Source organism: Andrena cerasifolii, chromosome 14, assembly GCF_050908995.1.
Source record: "Andrena cerasifolii isolate SP2316 chromosome 14, iyAndCera1_principal, whole genome shotgun sequence".
In the NCBI taxonomy this organism is placed as follows: domain Eukaryota; kingdom Metazoa; phylum Arthropoda; class Insecta; order Hymenoptera; family Andrenidae; genus Andrena; species Andrena cerasifolii.
In genome coordinates this window covers 4,954,102-4,977,710 of record NC_135131.1, presented here as the reverse complement: position 1 = coordinate 4,977,710, position 23,609 = coordinate 4,954,102, and the positions used below count along the sequence as shown (strand labels likewise).

At 39.4% G+C, this 23,609-nt stretch overlaps 3 protein-coding genes across 4 annotated transcripts; all 3 read right to left on the bottom strand.

The window, feature by feature from the left end:
* Positions 1 to 350: 350 nt before the first annotated feature.
* Positions 351 to 7,468, bottom strand: LOC143376595 (vitamin K-dependent protein C). The gene is made up of 8 exons (XM_076827085.1): positions 7,338 to 7,468; positions 4,762 to 5,132; positions 4,138 to 4,219; positions 3,868 to 4,036; positions 2,948 to 3,153; positions 1,966 to 2,177; positions 1,168 to 1,225; positions 351 to 1,016 (listed from the first exon to the last, which is right to left on the bottom strand). The coding sequence occupies exons 2-8, from the start codon at positions 4,846 to 4,848 to the stop codon at positions 892 to 894; spliced, it is 939 nt and encodes a 312-aa protein (XP_076683200.1). The 5' UTR covers positions 4,849 to 5,132; positions 7,338 to 7,468; the 3' UTR covers positions 351 to 891.
* On the bottom strand, positions 6,660 to 14,402 carry LOC143376596 (trypsin-1-like). 2 transcript variants are annotated; one of them, XR_013087114.1, is made up of 7 exons: positions 14,090 to 14,402; positions 12,263 to 12,356; positions 11,379 to 11,541; positions 11,042 to 11,244; positions 9,014 to 9,216; positions 7,647 to 7,893; positions 6,660 to 7,573 (listed from the first exon to the last, which is right to left on the bottom strand). XR_013087114.1 is itself a non-coding variant. In XM_076827086.1 (6 exons), the coding sequence occupies exons 1-6, from the start codon at positions 14,150 to 14,152 to the stop codon at positions 7,711 to 7,713; spliced, it is 909 nt and encodes a 302-aa protein (XP_076683201.1). In that variant the 5' UTR covers positions 14,153 to 14,401; the 3' UTR covers positions 6,660 to 7,710. The 2 variants fall into 2 exon arrangements, 1 of the variants encoding a protein (XP_076683201.1); XM_076827086.1 differs by having other exon boundaries at positions 6,660 to 7,893; positions 14,090 to 14,401.
* A 3,235-nt stretch (positions 14,403 to 17,637) lies between these two features.
* On the bottom strand, positions 17,638 to 22,114 carry LOC143376565 (trypsin-1-like). Its single transcript, XM_076827044.1, has 5 exons — positions 22,084 to 22,114; positions 20,438 to 20,600; positions 19,585 to 19,793; positions 19,017 to 19,268; positions 17,638 to 18,108 (listed from the first exon to the last, which is right to left on the bottom strand). Exons 1-5 carry the CDS (start codon positions 22,112 to 22,114, stop codon positions 17,987 to 17,989), a joined length of 777 nt encoding a protein of 258 aa, XP_076683159.1. The 3' UTR covers positions 17,638 to 17,986.
* Between the last annotated feature and the right edge of the window lie 1,495 nt (positions 22,115 to 23,609).

Below are 23,609 nucleotides of genomic sequence, written 5' to 3'. Positions count from 1 at the left end.
TGATCTTTATTTTCGATATAGCGCATGATCAAATGTTGCAGGACAAGGTAAAGTTATAATTCTATACGTAACATTTGTTATTCGCGACATTGTCCGAATGCATCGCCGTTAATGTTAATAATAAGCAATATATCCACTATGTGCATATTAGATTTAAGTGATTTCGCTGCACAAAGGGTACAGGTACTTGTACGCGTGACTATGTGTTAATATTAAATTGTTCGTCTAGACTACTATATGATCATGGAAAATTGTACCGAATTAATTTATCAGAGAAAACACAAACCGTCCACTTGTACGCGGTTACGCCATGAAAATAGTGTAAGTTACGGCATCGAACATTTATAATAAATTTCATACAGCAAAGTGATCATGCGTCATATTTACACTGCCGTTCGTAAGTATTAGGTATAACGCGTGGAATAATTGCGAAGAACGTTGCAAATTTATTGAAGGACTCTAGAAAATATCACTCTTTTGGTATCTCAAATTAAGAGATTTTTTTGCAAATACAGTAGGTGCCTAATACTTATGAAAAGCAGTGTATATACATTACTTCGTTCTGTCAAATGTATTATTTCTTTTGCAAAACCACCCATCGGGCACCAAAAATTAACAAAATAAATATCAATTTACACAGGATCTTTCAGATTGTATAAACTTAATCAATATACTTCGTAAGAAAAAATAGAAAATCTTTGATATAAATTATAAATTAATAAATTCGAACTCACAGATTCTTTCTATCAGAGCTCTCTTATCTCCCATCATAGACTGTGCCAGCCAAATAGATTTACATAAATACGAGTCTAAAACGTCCTGTACACAAGTAAACGATTTTCTAATTGTATACACACGCTTGACGAGAAACAAACGTTTTGTTATTTGTTATCATTTAGGACAGTAGCACGCATCTTTGGTTTGTTGCAATAGCCAGTTAAGGTGGGGACCAATTCTTGTGAAAATCGAAACTCCAGGAGCATCGCCGACACATTTATTTGCATCCGAGATTATACCTATTAAAATACGTGAATTATTTTTTGATCAAGCAAATTTCATACACCTTAGTTTTGCAGTGAACATTATTGCATACATTTCCCTCTAAAAATAATTTGTTATCTTAAGAATTCACGTTGTTATATGGTACGTGTTAATGTACATACGTACCAACAAGATCATAAACACCTGCATATGAACGGTATTGCACGGAAGAGCCCACGTCATTCTGAAAAATACGTTAGGTAGAGATTTTTAGTGTACATAGATGAGTGCTAATTACTGCCAGTGTCCCTATTACTACCACTTTATTTATTTTACTTAATAAACACGTAAAGAATAGTGTACAAAAATTTATTATTAAATTGGGTCTGTTCTACTTCTTATTATTTAATTATTTAATTATTCTATTCAATTATCCAATTATTCAATTATTCAATTATTCAAGTATTCAATTATTCAAGTATTCAAGTATTCAAGTATTCAAGTATTCAAGTATTCAATTATTCAAGTATTCAATTATTCAAGCATTCAATTATTCAAGCATTCAATTATTCAAGCATTCAATTATTCAAGCATTCAATTATTCAAGCATTCAATTATTCAAGCATTCAATTATTCAAGTATTCAATTATTCAAGTATTCAATTATTCAAGTACTCTATTCAATTATTCAATTATTATTTAATAATAATGTTATTCTTATAACATTATTGTAATATTATTACCTGATTATTAAGAACAGACCCAATTTAATAATAATTTTTTTGTATATTATTCTTTATACGTTACGTTTTTATTAAATTAAATAAATAAAGTGGTAGTAATTGGGACATTACCCTATGGTGGACAATCGAGGAAGTTGAAAGTACTTATTCGTTGATTTCAGAAAAGTATTTTTCGAACAAAGCATCTTCTATCTGTCCAGAATTTCTGGGATTTGATTTACGATATATATATATGGAAATACCTCGCATACGATGGAATTTCCTCCTAAAACACCAGCACAACCAGAGTCGTTATGAAAATTCACGGGATTCACACCAGACGTTATGCATTCGTCGCGACCTAAAATCGGTAGACCCAGTTTTCGCGGTCGGCAGGTCTGATTGTTGTTCCTGTCGTCCGTTTTCCTCGCCGTCCATCCAACTAAGGTTCCCACTTGTCCTAGATAAGTGGACCCTGGAATGTCGAGAATTCTAACAAAATCCTGTTCGATTGGCTCGCAAACTCTACGCGTTTCTACACTTGAAAATAAAACCCTAACAAGGGGCAGTTCATCGGACCTAGACATAGAACAGTATTAGAACCCCGCAGCGAAAGCTTCGAATAACTTGACCAACCGTTTTATTTCACCCTTCCCCTCTACTTCGCTGAAAATCACAATCACAGGCTGTGACGTTCATTACGAAGATAGCTTACCCTCTAATTGAGTTTCCCAAAATTGCAGCAAGTATCGCATGCTGCGCAGCTAGATACAGTGGGAGGACTGTTCTACGAAATATACCTACCTACGTCTTCTTCGCAACACTCGTTTTTAATTTTAAAAAAGATTGCTTCGTTTGAGTGGCTCAAGGTCTCTTTATACCACTGCACGTTTGCCGAGACAAATGCCCTTTTTGTACGAAATTGAATTGCAGGCAAGACATCTTGTACGAAGCCCAAGGCATTCGTTCAAAGTTTAAATTAGACGGTATGAATCGTTGGCAGTGGTGGATTTAAGGAAAAAGGCCCAGGTGGCAAACCTTCCGAGGGGCCCATTTTTGGGGGAAATGAAAAGGAGGATTACTAAAGACGGTCGAAGTGTAGTACTACAGAAAAAATGTGGTATTTGAATAAAAATAATTTTTTTAAGATTGGGCCCTGGTGGGGCCTTCTGGCCCGGGGCCCAAACGGCAACTGCTTATCGGCTTAGTTGGCTTCAATTCTAATTTATGAATTCTATTACGAACCTGGATTCGGCAAGCAGATAGGCGATATTCTCCTCTCGAACTTGATCGATTGACTCAGTTTTATCAACGCCAAATCGTGGGCCTGGGAGTCTGGGTTATATTCTGGATACAGAGTGATCGATTCTACGCTGACTCTCGCAGATGACACATCTAAACTGCAACGATCATACTCTCCAAGGGATACTTTTATTTCTGGTGCAGTTATGCTATGAAAAACAGGCATTCGCATTATTAAGCGCACATATTGTTTAACCCTCGGTTGGGGGATGCAGGGCCCATGTGGTTTTTATTATTAGCATTGCTTCTTGAAGAAGATAAGGATTTTAAATCGGACTAAGGTCAGACTAGCATATCTGTGGGCGGGTTCAAGAAAGGTCAATGTGAAAATTAACACTTTTGACTAATTGGCGTTAGGAATTTTACAGATTCTTTATACAAAAAAAATGACACAGATTGGCCTTTTTAACCAGTGTAAGTGAAGTGGGTCATTTTCACCCAAAATCGAATAACAAATCCTCATTCCTCCTTTACTAATGTATTATTTAGACTCAAACTCCTTCGTATCTTTAAATAACTACATAATAACCGTCAATAATAAATAATAATAATACTAATTTAGTTTATTTTTTTTATTGTAGAAATTTAATAAGTTTTTAAAATATTAAACCGTAATAATTGAATGGACTCAGTTCTATTTTTGTACGCTCGTTTCCTGAAAAAATATATGATATTGAGCAAATTTGACCCGAATTTATGTATCCGTGTAACTTTACAAATTCCGTATAAGGGTTAACTGAAAACCTCATATTCTTGAACTCACCCACAGATATAAGAGTACAATATAAAATAAACTACAGATAAAAATCCGAGGTGCGGCCAAGCTACCCCCGTTCAAGGGTTAATGATGATATTCTACCAACCCAACGAGCTGACTGGCTGCCGTGAGGACATAGCGATCGTTTATCAGAACCCCGCTGAAAATCAACTGAGCTCTCGCGTGGATATTCGCGAGCCATGGGAACTCGTGCGATTTCGTGTATTCCCCACCAAGAAATCGCGCTTCACCGGAACGGTTCGGTCGCCCGCAAACTGTGGACCGATTCAGTGGCGAAATGATGCCGTGTCGCGGCAATTGCAAAGAATATTCTAAGAGCCAGAACAGTGGCTGGAAAAAGGACAAGATCACTTACGACAGTTGCCACATGCTTTGAACCTGCCGAACAGGAAGTCCAGCACGCCGCGCGCAGTTCTGGTTTCATCCTCCTGAATGTCCTGGTCAAAGTAGCAGATAAAAAGCTAAGAAATGGCACTCGCAGAGGGTGGTTCTTAATTACATCTGAACGCCGCAGTGAATGGAATCAGGAGTCCAAAGAAGAAGATAAATCGTTCGAATTTTATTCCCCAAATTGCGAAGCAAGTGGCCTCGTTGGTCCTCTATGTTGGGTCCGTTAGATCTTCACATCTTGTGGGCAATGAAAAGGTACTCGCCACACGACGCGGACTAGCATCCTCCACAATGCGCAAGAAAGCGCAGAAGTAGATTTGGAATTGCTCTCAAACGACACTAGATACTTTGCGGCAATTGATGAGGTGCCGCTGTCGGGCCCCAGCTTCGCGATGTTACAAAAGGCGGGTGACTATCCTCTTTCGTTTATTATAACTGGAATGATAAGAAAAGCTGGACGACCCGGTGACACTTTCTTCTTCCTTGAACTCTAGACACACGTCCTGAAGTACTCTGACTTTTGGCGAGGAGTAAAGCTAGCTTGGCAAAGCGACTTGGGGAAGCCCTAGGGATGACGGAGAACGCTTACAGTGGAGTCCGGCTGGCCGCAGCTAATCGATTTCGTGGCGATCAGAAAAACGCAGACGAGATACTTGACGAAGTCTTGCAGCTTCATGGCTTTTCTTTCAGCTGTCGAAACGGTACTGGTCTCGGTTAAACGACTGGTTTGTATAGCGGGACTATCGTTGCCCGCATCCCACGAGCCCCAAGGCTCTTCCCGGTGCCAATGCTTCCCACACCCGCGGCCCCGCAGTTCCAGCCCGCCCGAGGATGCTGATTTCGTTTCTCCTCGTGTCGGTTTCGGCTGAATTACAACCGGTCCAACGGTACTGCTTACACGCGGACTGTTATTAATACCACTTCGGGTACCCAGTAGCCTGAGCAATCTGTTACCAGGCACTCAAAATGACATTAATTGGAAATATCGTTCCGAATGACCATTTTCTTTTTCACAATTATTTCGTTTCCGAAATACAATTGTGTTATTTTATTTCATTATTATTATCTAAGGTAATGAAATAATTAAATACTCGTTCCATTGAACTTGATATAATTCCAAATTGATCGATATTTTTAATATTTTCCAGTAACTGTATTGAAAATAACGGACTGAAATATTAGTTCAAATAGCTATATCTTATTTTAATTTCGAATTAAATTTTCCCAGGTCTGTCTGTTAATTATGGGGCTACTAGTAGAGTCTCCGAGCTTTTGGTCGAATAGCAACGCTAATTTTTAACGTCTATGCATTATAAATTGCAGTACTGGAAATACTTACTGCATCACCCTGAAATCCACGCAATGCGAAGCAATCTTCATAAATAATTGTTTAACTTATACTTTCTGAATATATAATACTAAATGTGGTGGAAGTGAATACACGCTAAATGTTTGAGCGATGCAATAAATATTTCCAGGCGTTTCACAGTGCGCCCCAATTTTTCATCTTCAGATATACGTACACTGTGTACCAAAATTCCCCGGACAGTCAACGATGGATCACTTCGTAGAAATGTGAAGGATGTGCAGGGTGTTGAAAATGTGATGGTCATTGCTTTCAGGGGCGAATCTCCACCTTTGGATCGGTGGACGTTTGTAAAAAAAAATTCCTACAAAATTGTTCATACCGTCGAGAGTTAATGTTAATTTTTTTTTGTTATTTTAACATATTCTGCTCACCGAAAGGAGGGAAAGTCTAAAAGGAATCATATGTGATAAAGTTTTGGCATCGATGAAATGATCCATACCATTTTTCACGTTTTCGAGAAACGTATGGTTTCATCTACACTCTTTCTCCTTTCAGCGAGCAGAATATGCTGACGTGAAACAAAAATTAACATTAATTTTCAATGTTATAAACAATTTTGCGGCAAGGTTTTTTTTTATAAATGTTCACCGTTCCGCACCGTGGATTCATCCTTGAAAGCAGCGACCATCGCTCCTTTAACACCCTGTACATTATGGGGCCCTCGCAATGAGGTGACGCGTCAATCTGACCTCATTTTCAGAACTTAATATTTGGGGAACGGTATTTGATGATTTGCATGGAAAGATAGAGCTGTTGCTTTCAAATATGATATGGTTAGAGGCGAAGAGGTCGCAAGGCAAAATGGAATGATTTTAGTTGCTTTATATTTCGATTCAGTTTTTATTGAATCAACTTGTTTTATTCGTGCTAGTCTCGTTGGAAAATAATTGGCAACTGTTGTTCCTCTTTTATAGGATGAATGAGATACGGCAAGTGTGATAAGTCTCAGTGGTCTTAGAAAATCTACGTATTTGTAAATAAAATTAATAAATTTTAGGAAGCTACATTTTTGGGATTTCAAGATTGATAACGATTGTTTGGTGGAGGTTTCAATAATGTCAAGCTGCCCTGGAACAGCGTTATTTCATTCTTATTAAGTTGCAGGCAATTTGACACGATTTAAATTATAAAAGTCTTTATTGATTATTATTCATCACGTCGTTAAACATACTTTTAGATCTTTAAAGAGTACACAATATCTTACTTAATGTTTGAGCAAATTACATAATTTAATACTTAGGGGGCTGCTTTCGGGTACTTCTTGTTAGAGACTCCATATGGGGCCATTCTTAAATTACGCGAGGGTAATTTTGGCCCTTTCTTACCCTCTCTCAGCCCCAATATAAGAATTCGTAAGATTTTATATCCCAACCCCCTTCCTTATCTAATATATTTTCCATTGCAATTCTTCAGTTATTAAAATTTCTTTGAAGGTTTATTTATATAATTCATTTAACTCGCTTTCGTGTGTGCGATGAAATGTCATTTTTTAGGCTACTCATGTTGAAAATTATGTTGAAAAAATATTATGTAAAACGCTACCTAACTCCCTCTCCCTCCATGTAAGAAAACGCAAGAAACCCGCGACCCCCTCCCCTAAAAAAAATCCTTACGTAATTTAAGAACAACCCCTAGTAGTTCTTTTCACTCAGAAAAATCGAGTATTTAAAAGCAGGCACGGTTCATAATAACTAATTACGAGCATTTCATTTTCCACCCCTTCAAGTAACTCTTAATTACACGAAAATTGAAGTTCCTTCAAATATCAGCTCATTTAAAAAAAATCATTTAAATACCTTAACGAAATCTTGGAAGACTCAGAGTATTTATATTATTCCCTCAAACGTTTCCCTTTTTACTTTTCGTATATCTTCAAGACTCTCAGTGCAATTTACATCTTCCAAGTTTCCAGGGACTCTTGATTTCGGTCGGTATTGAAAATGAATCAAAGTCTTCGTCACACGCTTGATTTATTCCCAATTCGAAACGCGTTGAGCTCATAATTAACGATAGCGCTGTGCCATCGATCTGCGTTCATCTTAAAGTGGAATGTTGTCTGGCATTTGCGATTATAATCGAGACAGAGTCAATTGCTCGCCGAGCAGCTGGTCGATCTAGTCCTGAGTATTGTTCGAACAATTCGGTAATTTCCATCAGCGTTACAATTTCTCAGTTGTTCTCACAGAAGCATCCCTCTCGCGAATGGTAGACGATCCAGTCTATGTATCGCGTGACTCTTGTGTAGACACCAGGGTACCCTGGCCGAGCACATCCGTTACCCCAGGACACTACACCTATGAGCTCGTATTTCTTGTCCTCGCGTTCGGCTACCAGGGGTCCTCCGCTGTCTCCCTGAAATCAAATACAGGATTATAAAAACTGTTCATGTATAAAATACCTGACCAATATTCATAGTCACTATTGCAAATGTGCTGTGGTTCAAGGGCCCTGGCACCCCCTCCCTCAAAGAAGGGGCCTTGTAAAGAGAGAAGAAGAGAAAACTGCATTTTATTCTTTACATAAATTTTTATAATCACCTAATGAATTTTATTGAATTTCCATTAAAAATATTTTGCAGGGGCATAAGGATTCCAGACCTCTTGTTCCAAAACTTCAAATTTTGGGACTCCAAGCTTTCTAGGTAGGTATGGTACCTAGAGGGTCCCAAAAGTTTACAGCTTTTAAGTTTCGGATCAAGAGGTTTAGTATTATTTGGAAGGAGATAAGATTTCCAGACCCCTTGTTCTAAAACTTCAAAGCTTCAAAACTTCAAACTTTGGGACTCTCTCAGCTTTGACAACTACTCTATATGCCTTCCAAGTATGGTACTTAGGGAGTCCCAAAGTTTACAGCTTTGAGGTTTCGGAATAAGAGGTTTGATCCCTTTTTGGAGGGAGATAAGATTTCCAGTCCTCTTGTTCTAAAACTTCAAAGCTTCAAAACTTCAAACTTTGGGACTCTCTCAGCTTTGACAACTACTCTACATGCCTTCTAAGTATGGTACTTAGGGAGTCCCAAAGTTTACAACTTTGAGGTTTCGGAATAAGAGGTTTGATCCCTTTTTGGAGGGAGATAAGATTTCCAGTCCTCTTGTTCTAAAACTTCAAAGCTTCAAAACTTCAAACTTTGGGACTCTCTCAGCTTTGGCAACTACTCTATATGCCTTCTAAGTATGGTACTTAGGGAGTCCCAAAGTTAACAGCTTTGAGATTTCCGAATAAGAGGTTTGATCCCTTTTTGGGGGGAGATAAGGTTCCCAGACCTCTAATTCCGAAACCTCAAAGCTGAAAACTCTGGGACTCTCTCAGCTGTCAGGACCTCACTAAATCCCTTCCAGGTATAGTAAAAGCACGCCGAAACTCTGCCCGGGATGCAAACCCCTCGACGTGAAAGCACGTCGACGCCACTCAAACTGACATACAACCCTCCGCAAAACTCGATTATCCAACTGTAACCATATATAGAAGGCTACCTGACAGGAGTCCTTCTTGCCATCGACGTATCCCGCGCACATCATGTTGTCTGAGATCATGCGAGGGCTGTAGTTGGTGCTGCGGCACTCCTGGAGGCTCATAACCGGCACCTCGACTTCCTGCAGGAGGCAGGAGGGCTTGCCGTCCTCTTGCAGGGTGCCCCAGCCGGCTGCGATCGCCTTGGTCCCGACGTACTGGTTATCTGAAACGTAAATGGGCCCGTATGCGACGGCGGGACACGCGAGTCGGAGTAAGGAACGGGGGCCGTGGATGGAGACCGAGCATCGAGGGCCCGATAAGGCTCCGGGCAACGTTCCACTTGGGCGCTGCGCTTCTAATCCACTTGCGCTTTTCATCGAGAAGATGTTGGTAACGGGTGACACGGATTATGCAATTCGGTAGCGACCGTCGCAGCGCAACCCACAAACTGCGATTCGAGCGGGAACGACGGTCCCCGATTACGCGAGGAATCGTTATCTCGCGGCTGCAGGCGGGAAAGTTGCCCGTATGTTGACAAATTGTACCTGCACGTGGTCGCGCAATATATCAGGGGATAAATGACACCGCGATCCAGTGAATTGCGCAACAGTGGGTGATAAGTCGTAATTCTTTTGTTGGCTTTGTTATGAATGTAACGTGTATCTTAGTGGTGCCTATGGACAGTGGTTGAAGGAAGTAATTAGGCTGATGAGGATGCCGGATGTGTGCATCAGACCAGTCCGTAAATACTTGGATCTTTTTGTTGGAAAAATTGCGAGTCACCTGGAAAGTTGATGGAAGCTTACGTTGTAGGATCCGGGGATTCCCTTGCGCCTCTGATAATGATCGATGCTGACTAATGGGGTGGGAGAAAGCTAGAAATTGCCTGAAGGTGTAATAGAGAATTATAGATGCGATCTTGATTCGTCTCGAAATACAGGTGTGTTCAGGCCTGGCTGGGGCCTTTTTTGTGCCCTAGACGATCTTACCAAATTGCGCCCTTTATTTATAATACATTTATTACTCTGAATTTTTAGTCGCAGCTTAAAACATTTATAGTAAAACTTGTAATATTTCGTTTCAAACTTTATTTCGAGTTTTCTTTGAGAATCGTTTTTTGAAGAAATGCCAACAACGAAGAGACCCTTTTGCATCCCTTGTCAAACATTTCGCCCTGGGCAGCTGTCTAATTTTGCTTATTGTTATTGTCGCAAGAAAGCGACGAGGTGTTTAAACGTGCAGTTCATGAATAAGGAGATAGCGAATTTCTTGTTAGTGTAATTCCGAAGTAGAGCTATTTGTAAGAATTATAAAACAGATATAAGATCTTATCGAATAGAGAATTCAGTTCTCCCTTTAAGCTTAAAAATGATTCGTGCTCGAGTAATGTAAGCAGAAAGTAAATAAGTAGACTCGAGAATGCATGGCTCGTCTGTGGCGGGCTTTTTAGTTCCTAATATCCTCGAAGGATTTCAGAATTATCGAAGTGATCCAAAAAAAGAAAAGGATGTTCGCCACGACAATTGAAGAGTCCTTGTAAAAAACACTGTAAGTACCAAAAATCAAATTCTATACTATACTATTCTATTTTATTCTATTCCATTTTACAGTATTTGTCATTGCCACGCAGAATATGTTCCGACAAAAAGAATTTTTTTAATTTCAACACTTACAGTGTTTTCTACAAGGACTCTTCAGTTCACCAGAAGAATATCAAGGAACCATAACAACGTACATTAATATACAGGATGGGAGACTAACTAAAAAAAGACTTAAAAAAGTTGACTTAAAAAAGTTACTCGTAAATTGCTGTATAAAAAAATATTTCAAACAAACGTTGCATGGTATCAGGTAGTTCGTTTACTACCTTACATTTTTATCTAGAAATGAAGGCCACGCAGCAAGTAATTTACGAGTAATTTGAAGCCGTCAAGTTAGGTGCCTCAGCCTGTGTAGTAATTCCTACGAAATTTAAGAACGCACGGACTGACCTGACCTACTACAGCAGCATGCTCTCCAGAGAAGAAAGTTTATATAAAAATGTTCACCTCTTACAGACGGCAGGCAAATGGGTCTTGTGGTGTCGCTGAGAGGCACCCTCTCGTTGAGACGCAGCAGGGCGATGTCGTTGTCAAAATTCAAGAGGTTGAAGTCCCCGGTTAGTATTCTGACCACGTATCTAGTGTCAGCCCCCTTCTCGAGGCACCTGTCGTGTTCGCCGAACGTCACCTTGATCATGAACCACATGAACCTGAAAACGACACTGGAAAAGCTGATCGTGCTCGCCTCGAGTACTGGCTGGCGATTAGGAATCTAACTAAATATTCAAAGTTATCAACGACTGATGCCGTTTGGGACGACACTGACTATTAAGGCCATGCTTACCCTTTGACACAGTGAGCCGCTGTCAGGACGTAGCGGTCGTTTATCAACGTACCGCCACAGTAAAATTTATTTAAATAAGAGAGCCTCGCCATCCATGGGAATTCGTTAACACGTGTCGTTTGACCTCCGACTATTCGGCTTTCCTCGTTCCGCACCCCGCAGCCTAATTATTAGAAGGAATTATTGCATCGATACCTCAGGTTTCTTGGGAAATTTTATAGTAGATGCACTTAGGGTTGCCAACTATTTCCCGGGGAAATACAGTACTTTCAGAGGAAAGTGGTAAGTATAAAATAAAACTAAATTTATATTTGCTGTGCAGTTTGCATTATTAATTAATTTATTGTCTTTAACAAATGTGCCAAAGGTTTTATTGCATTAAAAGTCCGAATTAACATATACGACGAGCTCATTTTTTGTGACTTCATATTCATTATAGAAAAAATATTCTCTGTAAAAGCTGAAGTGCCGGGAATAGAGAGAAAGTATGAAATTATTTTATATAAATTTTGACAAGCAGATCATAGACAACACTTATTTTAAGTATCGTTCAGAAGTTTGAAGCTTAAATTCTTAAATTAAAGTTTTTATATAGAATAAAAAAAATGAGTAAAAATTGTAGAATTTTATCGATCTATCGAATATAGTATTTTTACGTACTATATCTTTTTCTAACAGCATATACTACACTAGACAAAAATATAGTACAATGCTATATATTATATAGTACGATTGGCAACCGTAGATACAGTGACGATATTATTTGATAAGCTTGGAATTGATGTGACATTTTTAAATGGTACTACTGTGCTGCTCTGACTGGCACGTCTTTATTAAGTTTGTTAGCTTGAAACTGTTATTAACGAAAGTGTAGTGGTACTTACTGCAATAGCACGGCCCAGCTTCTTGTGCGGCACTTGGTGGCTTGTTACCAAAGATACCGAAAAAGTTTTTCACCCTGTCGCCGATTGTGACCGCCTGGAAGTTTGCAAAACTCAAAGGTTTCGTGCGACGTGGAGTTCCATGCGAAGATTAATTCATAGATTAACGACTAATTCAAATGTAGCTTGCAGTATTTGCTGTTAGTATTCACAAGCAAAATAAATTAAGAAGTCTATTAAAATATATTAAAAAAAGGGCCATTAGTGCAACACAATATTTTTATTTTGTATATACAGTCTGTCCCACAAGAGGGTGTTCCTCGTGTCACTGAAAGGAATCATTAGATTTAAAAAAACTCTATATTGCCGAAAAGTACGGTTTATGAACTATTACGCAATTACCTATTATACGGTCCCGTCTCCGTTGTTGTCGACAATCGCTTGACACCATTTAGGCCCGCTGCACACATCCGATTTTTTAATTGCGGTTTGAAGTACTATAAATTAAATTAGGCGATGCCAGCTGGCGTAGCCGTGGTGGAAAACACCGGTTCTCGTTAGATCACCGAAGTTAAGCATCACGGGGCGGTGTACTGGGGAAAGATGGGAGACCACCACCTTTCACCCGGTGCGCCGCTGCTGCTGGGACCCGAAGGAGAGAGGAGGGAACAAAAAAATGGGACTACAGTTCGTTGGGTAATATAAGCAAAAATAAGCTTGAAACGCCACCCTGCTTAAAACACAGGAAAACAATAAAAAGAAACAAACAAATTAGGGGATGTACAATTGTTTGCGGTGCCGGACGTCCGTGTACCCCTTTTGCTTGAACCGCAATTCCGGCAACGCAAAAGCACCGCACGTTTTTTAAAATCGGACGTGTGCATCGGGCCTTAGGCCTGCTTTCAACTAACTTTTTTGCTCCGAAGATAAAGACCGTATTTCTCGAATTTCTCGAGGTACCTAACTGCTTGACCGCGAATATACGTTTTCCTCGAAGCTTGTGCTTTATGAAACCCCAAACGTTTTTTATTGGATTCGCATCAGAGGAGTGTGCAGGCCAGTGCTAACGCTACTACATGCTCTTATCTTCTTTCCACGTGGTGCAAAAGCGGCAAAAAATGCGGAGCTCTCATTTTTAAAAATCGCTGGTTTTCTACGGAATCACAAACTAAAATGCCACACGTGTTAATCAGCGTTGTAGATGACACTTTTCTCTTCCGAATTCTCAAGGACCCACTCCTTCTTAAAGGACAGGGCCGTGGCTACGAGGAGCAAGCTCCTGTGGGACAGACTGTACCAAAATTAGATCGTAATTTACTCCCGGCAGTTAAAATACAATCAACGCGAGCTTCGCTGAAAAGCAAACCGAAGGAACGTGCCCATTACAAATTAGAGCTGTCATTTAGTTCCCATTAGCAGTCACTTATACGCTACCAGTGAAAACTATGAGGCCACCTGGCTTCTCGTTATTTTTTATCCTGCTGACCAGTGTGTGTTTAGCATTTACTTGCATGTAACCCTGCTCACTTATGTTATAAAACAATGAGCAATAAACAATGGCTCGCGAGTTATAACACAAAATCGCAAAATAGCCGGAATCTCATGGGTCACTTTCACCCTCTTAGAGTAAATTTGAGTAGCAAGAAAAAAATCGCGTAATACATATCTATATATTCTCTACATATCCCCAAAGTTTCAGAATTTTTAGACTCTCCGGGTTGGGGATATTCCCTTGTAAGAAGGCAGCTGAAGAGGTGGCTACTCTACTCTGTCCTAAGGTTATTTATAGCGAGCAGATTATGGGAATCGTGAGAAGATCTTGGAGCTTACTTGACAGATCTCTGAGGCCAGGAGCAGGGCGACTGGCAAGCCGAGGAGCCACGGGAATCTCATTGTCCTTGATCGGGCTGTGGCCGACGTCGTCCGTGTGAAATTTCGAGAGCCACGTCCCAGGGGAAAGGTTCTATCGATGAAGGATTCGCCACGCGCGGCCACCGTCAGGAACGAGTTACGGACATGTCCCTGGCCGGGAGTGACTATCGCCAGTGTCCCACGGCGACTGAGGGCTACTCAGGTCGAAGAGGTAATTGCTATTCCAGAAGAGAAGGAGGGCACAGCCGACTGGTCGGCGACTGGACAGTACCTGGCCAGTTCAGGTTCACGTTCAGGGTCGAATTACGGATGTCTGTTAATGACCGTCATCAGGGTCGCCGCGGGCCTTTGAGCGATCCCCGGCGCTCGATGCAATTTCGTGTTTACTGCTCCGCGGCCGGGATTCGACCGATATTCAAAACAGTAGAATGCTTTCAGCTCGAGGACGGCGATTGCCGTGCACGGATGATCTTGGACACGAATGATGCCTATAAATAGATGCCTCGACATCTTGGGTTGCAGCGAGAGGAGGAAGAAGAGGTTCCTTTAAATTTTTTTTATTTATTTAGTTAGTTTAATTCTGTTTTAATTAATTATTCATTTGCTTGAGCTGTGACAGTGAATATGAAGGACAGTGTGGAAGTTACGCGAAGGGTAAGGGGCAAAATGAGAATGTCCATTCTTCCAGACTTTGCGATTTATAGCATATTTTGGTGGTGGCAACCAGAGATGGGGAAAGTTATTTTATATAAAAATTTCAGTGCGAAATTTTTGTTTAAAATAAGTTTTTGTCCAAACAAGACTTGGTGTACTGGGTAAAAACAGGAGATGATCGCTCTGCACTGGAACAAAATACGAAATGGTCCCACTCTTAGGCTAAGCTTCTGTCGTCAAGGTAAAATAGACAGTTATTTATGAAGAAACTTATATAAGAAAATTAAATACATTGAACCCTGTTTCTTCACTGGTGCACTAAAGTCGGTATTAAAACTTCATTTTGTCCATCAAGTTGTGTTGTGACAGTACCTGTTATTCCCCTGACCCTTCACACACATATATTGCGAATCGAATTGCTTCACAGACATGTTTGAAAAAATCTGAAACGAGAGTTCCACTTATCAGTTTACTAAAGGTGTTAATTATTCTTTACTTCGAATTTTTCCTAATCTGTGCTCGTGCCATTGGAAGGGAATTGAAATTCAGGTTCCCCTTCGGAATCACTGAACACCACTCGACGAGGAAAAATATTTTCGACGCAGTCACGTCGGTCAGCCTACTTCGGCGCGCCCAAAAATCAGTGCCTCGAATGCATTATGCAGATTCCACGGGAGAGGACGTTTATGACCGTCCGTCTGCATATTATTATATGCAAAGCTCTTATACAAGCCTGGCGCGTCATTTGGTACCGTTCATCCGCGAGCGCTCTACACTAACGACGACCCATCTGTTTAAGATAGCCTGCGGTTCGTTCGATAAACCCATTAATGGTCTGGTTTCTCCACTTTCGGTCAAGTTGCGGCGCGCAAAGTGTCATTTCTGGGATACCTGCGATCCCGAATGCACGGCGGCTGAAGGGAGAAGCCGGTTCCTTTAATTTCGCGGCGCCACTGCCGGCGGCTTTGGTGACCATTCGACGACACCTTTGAATTCTTTAATCCGAAATCTCAGCTCGAGCAACGGTGGCAGAGAAGCGGGAATAAAGGAGGGAACTTGATCTCCATGTTTGTCCACTGGTCGGTCGATTTTAAGCAAAGCTGGATATTTATCAGTTGCGCAGAAAAGGGTATCAGAAAGTATGAAAGATTCAATGGGAACCACCGATGGTTACATCGGAGGAATAAGGGGCTGGCAATTTTGAAAAATTGGATGTTGGAGGTTTATAGGGAGCTTACACGGGGAAGCTTATGCAAGGAGCTATTGAATTTCCATGGAATAATCCGCTTCGATTTCACGGAGGGTTGGTTTAAAAATTGAAATTGTTTGTGCGCGTAAATGTGTGTTACGTAAAATAAAGTGTATGCTTTAGAATATGGATTTTTATAGGTGCCATATTTCTTTGACGTGTTTTCATATATTTCTCCTTTGTTTGAATTTGAAATGGGATTATGCGTTCCCACTCAAAGTTACGTCGCTAGTACCACACTTGTAATTAAAATGGAAATTTATAACACGAATCTGTAGCATTTTGAAGAATATATAATTTCGAAAATAAGTGAGGGAAATTGGAATATAATTTTAATACGAATATCCAGCGATTGCAAGTCGAATGTATTGAAATATCATGAGACAGATATACGTCACGGAACATTAGTTTGAGCCGCGTAGGATGCATCGTCCATCGCTGTCCTGCTTTCAGCAGAATGTTCGCTTTATTAACTAAATCCCGTTTCGCCTGGGAACCGTTAGTGGTAATTATATTCTGGCAACGTTCGACCGCCATTCGCGCAACAAAAGGTGCGTCGCGAGTACGTGGAATTGTACAACGCGCCGTTAATAAATATTGTAGCATTAGTTAACAAACGCAAGGGATACAATCAAGTGCTTATTTCTTAGAAAACTAGTAACACGGGCAAATAAATCGAGCGTAAAAGAATGTTCGTCCCAGCTTTCTGGGAACCCCCTTCGATTTATCCATTCAGACATAGCAGCTATTCTGTAAGAACATTCGAGGACTTTTACGCCGCGAGGAACTGAAGTAAACTTGACGTTGTTAAGGAGGAACACCACTGTGACGAACCGGAAAAGTGAGCCATTTTTATGATTTTTTTCAGGATTAATATACAGTTTTCATAGAAAAATTGTATTACCTATCTTTAGTACACTGTCTTAAGAGACTATACAAAAAAAAAATAGGAAAACATCCATAAATTTTAATATATTAATTAATCTTCTAGACCCCCCCACGCGAGCTGGTCGAAAGTGTAACTATGGAACAGCAGGTTCGAAATCAAATTTAATTTTTTTTTATAAACTATATGAGTGTAGTTTCCGTTGTACGTGCCGATTTCTTAAACAAATTATTTTTGTAAAAATGGTGCGCTTTACAAGAAAAGTTTCAAAAATCCTCGAATAAGATGGACAGTTTTTCGAGCGTATTTCAAAACATTTGTTTTCAATCAAAGAATCCGTAAGTACAATGGAAACTACACTCATATAGTTTATAACAAAAAAATGAAATTTGATTTCGGACCTGCTGTTCCATAGTTACACCTTCGACCAGCTCGCGTGTGGGGGTCTAGAAGATTAATTTATATAATGAAACTTATGGATGTTATTCTATTTATTTTTTTTCTATAGTCTCTTAAGACAGCGTACTAAAGGTAGGTAATACAATTTTTCTATGAAAACTGTAAATTATGCCTGAAAAAAAATCTTAAAAATGACTTACTTTTCCGGCGGTCACAGTGGTGTTCCCCCTTAATTTAAGAGCCGAAAGAAGTACGATTCCTTTCGTCCCTTTACTATTATATCTCAGTCTACGAAACTATGTACATTATGTATAACATTGCATTATATGATAACACGTTGTTTACAATTTAGAACGATTACGTGGCAAAGTCTACGGCGATCTTTAACGAACATGATATAACGAATTATTCCTAGGTACACGAGTCTTAATTAAGCCAGTAATTAATGCAATAGTCAGCTAGCTCTGATTAATTTGCAGATAACTATTTCTGTAATAGTACTTAAGCATTATTGCACTAATTGGCAGAAGATATATCGACTTTAAATAATTACGATTTAACAATTAATTTCCTAGTGCTATTAGTCATTCTTCTGACTCGTTAAGATACTCCAGGCTTCTTAAACAGGTCGACGTATTGTTTTATTTGATATCTCCATTAAGTTCGTTCAGTTCCCACATAAGCATCCTTCTTTAATGTTAGCAGTGATCCAGTTGAGGTACCTGGTCACTCTAGTATACACTCCTGGGTATCCTGCTCTTCCACATCCAACACCCCAAGAAACTATCCCTGCATCGATGGAATAAATATAAAGTTAGAAGGAACTGGTGGCATTGCATCGACTCGTTTCAGAAATTCTGGCAATTTTTTCTCGACGCGATTGTTTCGATGTCGTTCTATCGTTCTGGCAAATGTTGAGCTTACGCTATGCTGATATAGAAATTCATGATGCTACAAAATAAAACAGGCGAGACAGCAGGAGTGAAACTGAACGCCGCACTGTGAAAGCAGACATTTTACTTGTTTATTTTCTCAGACATATTTCATTCATATTCATTTCAGAAGCAAATCATTCTCGTTCTGGTTACTCCGAATTCCTACATAGAAATTTATTAAGCATAATTCTCTGCTTTAATTGAGGCGTAATATTTTAATAAACAAGCCGGCGAAGTGATGGCACGAACTTTCTGAACGATTTATGAACGGTTTAGAAATTAAATCAGGATCTTTGATTGAAACGGCTGATCTTTCTCACGCAGAATAAATTTTATTGCACTTAGCATAACGTGGTTTTCCCTCTATAAAAAAGTCTGCCATTTTAGAGTTCCTTTCTGAATAATTATTATAATTAAAACTTTGCTATTCATTTGGAGTTAAAAAATCATTAAGTATTCTGATGGTAGCGTATGAAATCAAAACGCGGAGATCTGAAAGGCTTAAACTCCCCAGTTCGTTTAGTATTAAAAAAATTTTATATATAAAGCAGAAAGAAAGTTTATATGTTCGAAAAACTTTTGAAGGGTAAACTCTGGGGTCACGAAATGTGCTAATTTTGTCTGGTTGATCCAGATGAACGTGACTATTTTCAAAAAAAAAAAGAATAATAAATAATTTTTGTGCAAAATAAAAATTCAAAAGCCGGGTAGTAAAGCTAGTAGAAGAATATGAGTTAGGAGTGAATAATACGAATATCTTACCAACAATTTCGAGCTTGTCGCCATCTTGCACAAGAAGAGGTCCTCCACTATCGCCTTGACAAGAATCCTGACTCCCTCGACCAGCGCACAGCATGTTGTCCGTGATTCGATTAGCTCGATATTTCATTTTACGGCACTGGGTTAAGCTTAAAATCGGCACTCGTACTTCGTGGACTTTCCCGGCCAACATCCCCCCCTCGGATGTTCGCCCCCAGCCGACCACAGTCCCCTCTTTGCCAGCGGGCTCGGTGCCTAAAAATGTTATTGCAAACTGACTGGGGTGTTCGATGAATTCTAATTATTTTCAATTCAATTTATCCAGGAGGAAGATGGTTCGGATAACAGAAGTTTTGGGAAATTCAGATCTAGGTCCACTGATATTTCACTCGGGTAAATAAATAATAGAAGATGCAGTGCGCAAAATTTAAATTTATAGGTGCCAATGCATCTAACTGATATTTTAGGAATTCTTAGGGAATTATAATTTCTAAAGCCTTGAATTTTTTAAGTCCTTAAACATCTCTGAATTGAAGATTAGTTTATTAAGTAGTTTCTTACAATTACTCACCTGTTTGAGGCAAGCACACTGGTCGAATGCTTTTCGAGAACTTCACAGATTTCCGGAGCTTGAGCAGAGCGACGTCGTGGTTGTACGAATTCATATCGAAGTTCCTATGACGAATTACCGCGCTCACTGCCCGCATTACTGCTGGTCCGTCGGTGTTCACGTATTGGTCGTAATCTCCCAACACAACACGGATTTTGGAGCGTTTTAATCTTCAAAACAGTGAATTTTGCATAGTTGCTCTTAAAAGTACTTCTTTCATATATACATTCCTCATAAAACGTGTCGATTATCGTACAGCTTTAAGAAGTGAAATACTGTCTGCTGCATGTATCGCAAAGATGACTCAGACTATAGTGAAACGCTGATCATGGCTATTTAATTCACATTGAGTGATGGCAGAGTGGTTTGCAATCTTTTTGCGGGAAACTATACTACTTGGTGTCAAATGTGATAAAAAATATAGTACATTGTGAAGAAATATAGTAGGTCTTCGGAAGAAAGTGGTATAAAATAAAATTACATTAAAATAACCACATCTTATTTTTTAAATGTGCAGGGATAGACTGAAAAAGTCCTCTGTGTTAAAGTTTAAATTCGCAAATTAAAATTTTGATGCTTGCATAGAATAAAAATATAAGTAAAACTTGCAGAATTTTATCGATGTATCGGAAATATAGTATTTTTGGGGGCAATATTTTTTTCTAATACTATATAGTACACTAGACAAAAATATAGTACAGTACTATATATTATAGTAAGATTGGCCACCCTAATTCAGCCGCATGTTTACTCATGTTAAAGTGAAACGCAGCAGTATCTCCATGAACGTGGATGCAAAAACTAAGGGACTCACCTACGGACACAGTGAGCTGCAGTAAGAACGTAATCATTGTTAACAAGGCTGGCTCCGCAATGAAAACGGCCCTCGTAGACAAGACGCGCGACCCAGGGGTACTTATTTGGGGTTGTAGGCTGTCCACCGACGATTCGATCCTCTTGATTGGACACGCCGCATTCTGGAAGGTAGTTCCTCTTTTATTGCTACTTATTACGCGTGATTATTAGTCTGGAAATGGTGGAAGCACTTCTAGCACTTAGTAGTGCTTCCTATGGAAGACTGATACATCCACAGCTAGCACGTAATCATATGTGCTGACTGGTGTTATTACACTAATCGTAGCCAAGTGCAGATTCCATGAAGAAATGAAACAATTTCTTAGTTACGTAGAGCTAAGTTATTTCCGGGTCTCACTCTCGCTTTTCTGCAAATTAAACGATGCCAGTGGCACGTTTAATCTTCTTCCAGTGTCATTTTGGAAAATTGGGAAAATAGAATCTTTCACTCGACACGTAAATTTGTATATTTATTGAAATTTTTTAACTTATATTCGAGGATTTTACAATTTTCTCTACTTGGAAGATTCCGGAGGGACATTTAAATTAGGGCTGTTACAAATATTCGAATATTTTAAGTATTCGAATACCAGCAGATTTCGAATAATTCGAATAGCATTCGAATAATTCGAACAGGAGTATTTGAATCCTCGAATATCAATCGAATAATCAGGAGTATTTAAATTTTATTCGAATAATTAGGACTATTCGAATCATTAGGAGTATTCGAATCATTAGAAGTATTCGAATCATTAGGAGTATTCGAATCATTAGGAGTATTCGAATCATTAGGAGTATTCGAATCATTAGGAGTATTCGAATCATTAGGAGTATTCGAATCATTAGGAGTATTCGAATCATTAGGAGTATTCGAATCATTAGGAGTATTCGAATCATTAGGAGTATTCGAATAATTAGAGGAACATTGTAACGGCAGAGAAGCTACCTTGCACCAGAAAACGTTAATGTTTTTGTTTTTCTCCACCAAAACAGATGTTGGTATGAATAATATGAATCAAATTACTACTATTATTATTAATGAGCATTATGATTCAACATTTCAATACATTACGTCTTTAAATTTAAATAGAATGTATACCTTTCGTTTCAAAATGTATAACTTTATCAAATATTAACAAAGCTTCAAATTTAACACTTGAAAAACAAATAATTGTAAAGGCCAATATGAAAAGAATAGCAGAATAAAATGTAAAAAATATATCATGCTTAGATTCACATTTGGGTACAAACCGAAATTCGAACACTTTGATTCATTCGAATACTCCGAATTATTCGAATTCCCCGAATTCTCCGAATTCTTCGGATACTCGGAATTTTACGAATACTCTTTGCGAAATATATGTTTTTTTAGGTAGAATATCAATAAAGGAAGGGAAAAAAGAAAGTACTTAGGTGTTTCTAAAACAAACTCGAATATACCCGCGATGGCAAATAAAATATCTTTTGTTGAGAGGAATTGGGGAAATTGGATAACATACGTACACTTCCGTTCATAAATATTAGGACTCCTGCTGTATTTGCACTTTTCACTGCTTTTAATTTAAAATACTAAATGAAGTAAAATTTGTCATTTCTCCAATATACTTCCAACGTTTCTCACAATTATTCCGCACATCATTCCTAATACTTATGAACGGCAGTGCACACATCGCAGTCCACCAAGCCTCTCAAAACACAAATATTGACAATTCTAAGGCAGATAGGGATAATCAATTACAATAAAAAAAATTCAGTAAAATTTTTGTCGTGCGAACAGCATCGCCGATACACGCGAAACTGTAAAGGTAATTCGCACGATGCACTCACCGCACGTGCAGTTCCGCGACACTTCGTCCTCGCTGTCTAAACTGGTAGTTATGTCGAGACCAAACAATTCGTCGAACAGGAACTTGCCCTTTCGATTGCGCGTCGAATTGGCCGCCTGAAAGAAACGCATCGGGGCATGTCACTCTTCGATGGCGCACTCACTTTCCATTGCAAATAAAGTGAGGAGAGCGACCGGAGAAAGTGACCATGATCTGAATTATGGGTCAAGGCCTCTGCCGTTAAATCCACATTTACACGAACAAACTAGGAATCCCGTGTATTACGTGCTGTAAATTTATGTGCTTCAATAATCTTCCTGATTATTGTTCTAGCAGGAGCACCGTAACGGATAATATGGGAACACTTTGAATTTCATTGAACTTTCACATGGCAAACGACTGTGTTATCCTTCTGCACCACTCTGTTCAACTTTCAGCAGATATTACAGGGGATATTAACAGTGAATATAATTTTAAATTTTCAAAGAAGCCACGCGGTGATTCATCAAACCCTTGTTCGATATTAAATTTCTCAAATTGTAAGAAGAAGCTCAATTCTTCCAATAAAATAAGTTTCACTCAAACTCAGAGTTCCTCTTATCAGTTACTCAATGATCACCTCACACTTCTTGGAGTACCATCATCAACCCTTATAATAAACTTCGGACAGAGCAACTGCTTCACAAGCAAGACTCCACAGTTATTAGGTCGGTGCAAAAGTTCCTTCGCTTCATCAACCCAAAGTCTTTATTGCAAATAAAAATATATTACAAGCTTTTTTAATACAAAGTATGTTCCCCGGCTATCTGTGACATATTCACTTTTCTAGTAAAGGTACAAGCAGGCCCAGTGAAAATCACACCGATCTAATAGATCCACTTAAACACAAAGCCATCAAAGACAGAGGTGAGTGCCATGAAATTCACTACTCACAGTGTGATCCGAATTTGTCGATGGATCGTTGCGGAGGAACCTGACGTCCAGGCTGGCGACATGAGCGAGGAAGAAGAGGACCAAGCCGAAGATCCAAGCTTTCCGAGACGCCGTCCTAAGAGTCATCCTTCGGTCAGTCACTGACGGTCTGTGGCGTATCGTTAGACGAAGAAGTCACGGTAGAACGTCTTCTTTTTCATTGATTATACTTCCTAAGCACTTGACTGGTCCACAGGCGTCTCCATGATCGCGCATTCTATCGCGTGACCGCGCGTCCTCCTCTGCTCGTAGATCTTCTTCACCTTCTGCCCCTGAACGTCGTCCAGAAGCTGGTGGAGATCCACGCGGGACGTGGTGCAGACGCTTTCACCG